The following is an 8,031-nucleotide window of genomic DNA, read 5'->3' on the forward strand; positions in this document are numbered from 1 at the left end:
ATAATGCATCTGATTTTATTTTAATTTTTTTAAAAAACGCATCGCGATGTTTTTGATTTTCAGCGGTTTGCCACTGTATTTCAAAAGTGTGATTCTGGGGGGACAGATTTGTGTGTATCCTGAAGCTGGCTGATAACGAAGTGTTTGCATAGCAGGCACCTTGTTTGATTCTTTATTATGTTTTCCTCCTTACCTACAATTAATTAAATCGGGCATAGTTTGCATTTGATAAAACTATTGTTTTTCTGAAGGGGAAAACCATTTTTTAACGCTTTCAAATGGATAACTTCTAGCACCGACAGTCAAAAAGTTGTGTATGTTATTCCATTTCTTCCTCTCTAATTTAAAAGAAAAAAAGGTGATATAAGCAATGTTTAAAACATGGATTTCATAGAAGATAGAGTTATGCCTCCTGCTGTAAAAATCATGTTTGGAAGCAGAGCAATTGCACCAATAACAGTCCCTTCTGGAAGCATTTTTTTTTAACTTTTCAATGGATTAAAATAATTGTTATTTTAAAAGCAACATTCTGTTTTGTGTTTATGCAGAGAAGCTGGGGGGGGGGTGGGGGGGTGGGGGAGGATGCTGGTATTTCTAAGATGGCACCTGCCATCTATTTTTTTTTAAAAAAATAAGTTATATAAGGAAAAAATAATTAGGTTGCCTTTCTGTTTAAATTGAAACCGTTTCAGTCTGTTCATTTAACTATTTAAACACACATAGTTAGGTTGCTTTCTAGATACAGAAAACCAGAAGGAAATACCTGCATGGGTTTTTATCCCCCAGAGATGGAGACAAAGTCTGTTTATATGTAGAGTACAGTACAATATCCAGTTTTAGTAGCTGAATTCATATTTTTTTGGTTCAGATGTCTGACTTTTCCTGCGAGATAGGCACACTGTAAAGGCAAATTTCAAAAGCTCATCCTTCTTAAATGTAACTTATGTAACTTATTTAAAAAAACAGATGGCAGGTGCCATCTTAGAAACAGCAACATCCCCCCCCCAGCTTCCTTTCTTAAATTGCAGGTACTCCTTCACCCCACACCTGTACAGAGGATACTTTGAGCTGGCCTGGCTCATTTAGGATAGTTACTCTCTCCAATGAGGGTGATCTGGGTCAGTTACGGAGTGATGTGATCAATGGATGGATCAGATGTGTTTTACCTCAGGCTCAAAATGCTGCTTTGTGTGTGTGTATGTGCGTGCGCGCGCACGCTCACACCTTCAAGTGTCACTGGATTTCTGATGGCTATATGGGGAACGTTTTTGGAAATAGGTCGCCCTTGCCTCCTCAGACTGAGGGAGAGGAACCAACGCAAAATCCCCCAGCTAGCTTTGTGCCTACGGCAGGATTAGAACTCGCAGTCTCCTAATTTTGAATCTGATGCTTTAACCACTGCACCAAACTGTCTGTACCTTAGGGGGTTTTGAAGAGGAAGGCTTATTTTTTTTAAAAAAAAATATGAAAACTTGAGAATGCCAAGTTCGTACAGAGGAATAAACGCCCCCTGACTAAATAGTTTCTTCAGCTTGAACTGCTGTGTAATTTAACGTTGGAGTTCCTTTTCACATAGACAGATAGTCCTCGACTTACGACCACAATTGAGACCAGCGAATCACTTTTGGTTATTAATATCATGCGAATCTGGTTTCCCCCATTGACTGCTTATTGGAAACCGATTGGGAAGATCGAAAATGGCAATCCTGTGACCTTGGGACAACACAGCTGTGATAAATACATAACAATTGCCAAGTGTCCAAATTTTGATCACGTGACCATGGGAATGCTGCAGTGGTTGTAGGTGCAAGTACAGGTAGTCCCCAACTTACAACAGTTCATTTAGTGTCCATTCAAAATTACAACAGCATTGAAAAAAAAGTGACGTATGACCATTTTTCACGCTTATGACCATTGCAGCATCCCCATGGCCAATGTGATTAAAATTCAGACACTTGGCAACTGGTTCACATTTATGACGGTTGCAGCGGCCCAGGGGATCATGTGATCAATTTTTGCCACCACCTGACAGGCAAACTCAATGGGGGAAGCCAGGTTCACTTAACCGGGTTACTAAACAGCTGCAATGATTCACTTAACAACCGCGACAAGAAAAGTCATACAATGGGGCAAAACCCACTTAACAAATGTCTCACTGAGCAACAGAAATATTGGGCTCAATTGTGGTCACAGGTCAAGGTTTTAAGTCACTTTTTCCAGTCCTGTTCTAACTTCAGTCACTAAATGAATGGTTGTAATTTGAGGACGACCTGGAAGGCCAGTCCATTTCTATCTGAGCCTTATCGGAACAAAGATCCAAGTCTCCTCTTTCTCTCTCCAACTCTTCTTCCAGTGCCCTCTGGCACCTGTTTCCAAGCAATGACCTCAAAGGCCAAGAAGAGGGTGATCCTCCCAACACGCCCTGAGCCCCCCAACGCAGAACAGATTCTTGAAGATGTCCAGCGTGCCCAGCCCAACGACCCCGTTTTTGTCCTCCTGGTGGAGCCCAATGAAGGTATGAAGATCCTGGCCCAGATGTTGTCCTCTGCGCTTTGCCAAGTAAATGCAGGGAGGAGACCAGGTTACCCCAGGTTTTCTTTACATAACTGCATAGTACAGGGGTCTTCAAACTTGGCCCTATTATGACTTGTGGACTTCAACTCCCAGAATTCCTCAGCCAGGCACGCTGGCTGAGGAATTCTGGGAGTTGAAGTCCACAAGTCATGAAAGGGCCAAGTTTGAAGACCCCTGGCATAGTATATAGTTATACAGACTATATAACTCAGGAAAAATCTCATGGCAGATGAGAATCCAGACCAGTGTTTCTCAACCTTGACAATTTTAAGGCATGTGGACTTCAACTCCCAGAATTCCACAGCCAGCAATGCTGGCTGTGGAATTCTGGGAGTTGAAGTCCACATGCCTTAAAATTGTCACGGTTGAGAAACACTGATCCAGACCAAAGCTTAACGTGGATGAAAAGGCAGGTAAAGCAGGGTTCCCCAACCCCCGATCCGTGGACTGGCATTGGTCCGCAGCCTGCCAGCAAGCGGGCCGCACAAGCAAAGCTCCATCCTCGGGATGCAGGCAGTATTCAAAACCACACCCCCTCTGGTCCACGGAAAAACCTTTTTCCGTGGCACCGGTCCCTGGTGCCCAAAAGGTTGGGGACCTCTGATGTAAAGGATAAACAGTGTGCCAAGGTGCAGACGCAGTGCCCTGAATGCAAAGGAAAAAGCCTGTAGTTTCCATCTGTCAGCAAAAAGTAAATTGTAATGGTCTGTGTGAATGGCCTTGGGAGACAGAAGAACTGCAGGCTAGGCAATGGTCAGATCAGAAACAGCTTAGCCTGCAAAAGGAATGGGGGCATAGCAAATGTCTCGGAAGGGATCCTCTCTAATTTCATGGACTGTCAAGACGAGGGAGGAGAGATGTATGTTCAGACTTGCAAGTTTCTGTTATACCAGGGCTCTTCAAACTTGGCCCTTTTATGACTTGTGGACTTCAACTCCCAGAATTCCTCAGCCAGCGTGCCTGGCTGAGGAATTCTGGGAGTTGAAGTCCACAAGTCATGAAAGGACCAAGGTTGAAGACCCTTGTGTTACACCATCATCCCCAAAAAACCTGCCAATTTTGAGGAGCCGAATTGGGGTTCCAAAATCCCCTTCAACGTCACCAAACGGAAAGGTTGGTTAATGGTCTATGGCTGCCAGGAAGCTGCGTCCGGGTTGCCTGCCCACCCAGCATATTAGAAACATTGTTTGAGTTTACAGATAGTGCGAAGCCGCAAAAGATGGTTTGTGAATCTGAATGGCTGGCTCACACAAAATTATAAGGCAGATCTATTAAAGATCTTTCCAGCTTAGCAGCTTAGTTTTAACTGCAGTCTGCCCTCTATGACTTTTTAAACAAATCCTAAGTCACGGGTGGGGAACTATGGTCCTTTTATGACTTGTGGACTTCCACGCTGGCTCAGGAATTCTGGGAGTTGAAGTCTACAACTCATAAAGGGGCCTCTGCGACCTAAGTAAATACATTGTGGATCGAGTGTCAGTGTGGCCTTAACATACTGTGGTTTCCAGCCCTTTTGAAGCTGCTGGTCCTAACATACTTTGCTTGAAAGTAAATATTTAGCCATTATAGAAAAAAAATTAATTCTCATAGTTTTGGATGAAGCTCAGGTTTTATTAGAAAAATAGAGGAAGTTGTCTTAAATTGAATCCAGATGGAAATCAATTAAGTTTCTTTTGGGGAATAACTGTTCTCCAGAATTTCTTTCTAGATGTTTTATTACAATTATCTTAATATAAAACACAAATGAAGATGATGGGGAAAAAGGGAAAGAAAGATGTATGTATAGTGGAAAAGAAAAAAAGAGACCATTGACTTTTTTCAGCATAGTATAAAGTACAAAACAGAATTACAGCCTCAACTTTTTACTTTTACCAACTTGACAAATACTAGCCATTTCTATATCGGCCAGTTCTATTAATCAGCAAAACCCAACATCAAGGGTTCTGTTTTTTTTGCTGTGTGTCTCAAGCACAAAGTCCAGAAGTGGCTTCCAGGTAGAAACAACGTTTGATCTGTTCTTTTCTCTAATAAGAAAAGTCAATTTTGCCATTTCTGCTAGTTTCACCTTTTCCATCCATGTTTTTGTGGTGGGGATTGATATATATTTCTGTGCATATCAAATTCTCGCTACGGCCAACATATACAGTGATAAAGTTCCAAACCTTTTAGGAAGATTTATTGGGGGGGAAATCTTATATAGTAATCCTAAAAGAAAGACTTCAGGTTTCAATTTTATAGTAGTTATCACTGCACTATGACATGAAACTGACTGCATTATAACATGGATCTGAGCCCAACTGTTCTCCTGAACTTCTGACTGGATTCCTTGTAGCTGGACCTGGATTTGTCATATTGAAACTAGGAGGATCTGGGTGCCAACCAATGCTTTATTATTAAGCTATGTAGGTGCTCCACAAAGGTAGCACACTTTATTTCTGTCTGAGGCATCCTTGGTGCTCTCTGAGCTTGGTTGTTTTCTTGTAAATGTCTCATTACCAAACTAGGTAACATCATCAGTGGTAGTAGAGAGCAGAGATTAATAGCAAGATTAACACCAGACCAACAGTCAAGAAGTAAACAGTACCCCAATCAAGGAACTGTAAACCAAGCTAATAGTAAAGAGCCCAGCCAAATAACCACTGAAAACTGACAGGGCATGTCAATACAATATAAAATGAGAGCAAACCCCACTCCCTGCTAGCACTGATGACGTTGCCTAGTTTGGTAATGAAATGTCTGCAAGAAAGCCACCAGGTTCAGAGAGCACCAAGGACCCCTCATTTCAACCCTGAGCTACAAAAAGGCCAACACAGTGCTAGGCTGCATTAACAGAGGGATAGAATCAAGATCACGTGAAGTGTTAATACCACTTTACAATGCCTTGGTAAGGCCACACTTGGAATACTGCATCCAGTTTTGGTCACCGCGATGTAAAAAAGATGTTGAGACTTTAGAAAGAGTACAGAGAAGAGCAACAAAAATGATTAGGGGACTGGAGGCTAAAGCATATAAGGAACGGCTGCTGGAATTGGGTATGTCTAGTTTAATAAAGAGAAGGAAGAGGGGGGACATGATAGCAGTGTTCCAATATCTCAGGGGCTGCCATAAAGAAGAGGGAGTCAAGCTATTTTCCAAAGCACCTGGAGGCAGGACAAGAAGCAACAGGTGGAAACTAATCAAGGAGAGAAGCAATCTAGAACTAAGGAGAAACTTCCTGACAGTGAGAACAATTAACCAGTGGAACAACCTGCCTCCAGAAGCGGTGAATGCTCCAACACCGGAAGTTTTTAAGAAGAGACTGGACAGCCATTTGTCCGAAATGGTATAGGGTTTCCTGCCTGAGCAGGGGCTGGACTAGATGACCTTCAAGGTCCCTTCCAACTTTACTATTATTATTATTATATTCTCCTCTATTGTTATCTCTGTCTCTCTTCTTTCCCCCCCGCCCCCCCTTCCCATTTTGCCTGCATCCAGATTTGCCCACCCCAACGAAGAATGAAGATCCAGAGGCCAAGAGGGAACGCCTCTATCGGCTGACCCAGTCCTACGTGGAGATGAATCACCGCCTCCAGAAGGCCTGCAGTTTGCTCAAGGAGAAGTGTGAGGAGCTGAAACTGGCTGGAGCAACCCTGGAGCAGGGCATTTTAGAGATGAAGCAGAGGGCTTTGTGAGATAACTTTTTTGGGGGAAGTGACCACAGCCAAATTGACCATAGCGCTTCCCCCCTCCCCCCTGCAGGATCCATGCCATGCTTGAACTAAAGACTCGCAATTGTGATGTGATTTCAGCATGCCTACGCCACACATCTTCAACACCGTCCGTGTGTTAGGTTTTGTGAATGTGTGTCCAAGCCGGCTGCCCGCTACAAGCCTTTTGAGGACCTGAATCTCTTCGCTGTGCTCACTCTGACATGCCCAGTTGTGCAGTTAGCGTTGTTTTGATTGTTTTGGCCCTAGATTCACTGTTGCCCTTAGTTCTCCGCAGCTCCATTGGCCCTTGTTTTATTTTCTTCATACAGACATTCAGAACAAAACACCTCACTTTGGAGAAAGCCAACAGGAAGTTTCTACAGAATTCACACACAGAGATAGGCTGGGACAAGTGGGCTTTGCAGGAAGGGTGGGGGTGGGGGTGAAAAAAATCACCGGTTGCCCCAGCGGCAGTTCCTCCATAATTTTATGCCATGACATCTCTTCCGTTCCGATACGATTTCTCCCTCTGGTACTGCCTGGAGGATGATGCCATTGCCACCGCCATCCGTGAGATGCTGGCTAACTATGGTTTCCATGGCTACGTGGAACATCAGGACCACGTGGCCGGGGCGCCGGTGTTGGCCTCCGTGAACGAGATCATCCAAAGCAGCCGACTTGCCATCGTCCTCTTGACCTCCCATTCAATGACTGACCTTTGGTGCCAGCGCATTTTGGAGTGGAACCTGGTCCATACCGTACACCACAAGGGGGCGAAGGTCATCCCGGTTTATGTGGATATCACCCAGGAACAAGTGCCCCCCACTTTGAGACACCTGACCGGACTCAGATACAGCGATATATACTTTAGGAAGCGGCTGCTCGACTGCTTGAAGAAGACCAAGGCGCCATGTTGTCCCAGCACCACAGGCTAAAAGCACCGTTGGCTTCTGATGGACTTGAGAAGTGGACTCGGGGAGGGGAGATGGCCGAGGCAGCTTGGTCATTCCATTTGGACCATCACCAGAAGTGTACCCGATTCATTTTGGTGTTTGACATAGGTCCCATTGTGTTGTGGGTGATAACCGTAAATGGAGCCCCATAGTTGTAGTAGTAGCACCTAGAGCTGATCTGTAAGAAGGTCTTTAAAAACAAACCTTTAGCTGTTTGGGAAGAGAGGCAGGGAAGGGGAGGGGTATACTGTTTGTTATTTGTCTGCTACTAAGGGGGTGTGGGTCGGTATAGAAAGCCAAGCCAGGTTCCTAAGACTGCTGATTGTGATACTTGACTTAATTTAAGGAGCTCTTATTAAAAAGCAGTTTTTGGACAACTTTTTGAGCGTGTGAGCTGTCTCCGTCTCGATCTTCGTGGGCAAGCCGTACTCTCTTTGAATTGGGATATGGATATGGATTGTTTTCAAACTGCGTGGAAGCATCTGCACTTAACATTAAGTCCAAAAATATTTTTTTTTAAAAAAAAAAACCTTAAAATTCCAAGTTGAGAAACGCTATGCAGCATTGGACCGAGTCGTGCCTTTGCGGCCTCTGACCCGACGTAGATCTCGATTGGCTCGATTGGCTCCCTGGTTTACCGAGGAGCTGAGAGAGATGAAACGTCGGAAAAGATGCCTAGAGAGATGTTGGAGGGCCAACCGAACCGAACCCGACCGAACACGGGTTAGGATACATGTTAGATCCTACCTAGTGGCGATGAGGGTGGCTAGGGCTAACTACTATTCCTCGCTCATCGCGTCATCAGATAATCGCCC

At 44.3% G+C, this 8,031-nt stretch overlaps 1 protein-coding gene across 1 annotated transcript in view; it reads left to right on the forward strand.

Moving 5' to 3' along the window:
• The window catches only part of CUNH19orf25 (chromosome unknown C19orf25 homolog), an 8,313-nt gene extending 2,010 nt beyond the window's left edge, over positions 1-6,303 (forward strand). Inside the window, exons 2-3 of the mRNA XM_015810718.1 lie at positions 2,354-2,515; positions 6,049-6,303. Of these exons, the coding sequence (XP_015666204.1) occupies positions 2,380-2,515; positions 6,049-6,245 (333 nt within the window). The 5' untranslated portion in view covers positions 2,354-2,379 and the 3' untranslated portion in view covers positions 6,246-6,303. The remainder of the gene's footprint in view (positions 1-2,353; positions 2,516-6,048) is intronic.
• Positions 6,304-8,031: the final 1,728 nt, after the last annotated feature.

The sequence above is a fragment of the Protobothrops mucrosquamatus genome, unplaced genomic scaffold, assembly GCF_001527695.2.
Source record: "Protobothrops mucrosquamatus isolate PMUCROS unplaced genomic scaffold, P.Mucros_1.0 scaffold14, whole genome shotgun sequence".
In the NCBI taxonomy this organism is placed as follows: domain Eukaryota; kingdom Metazoa; phylum Chordata; class Lepidosauria; order Squamata; family Viperidae; genus Protobothrops; species Protobothrops mucrosquamatus.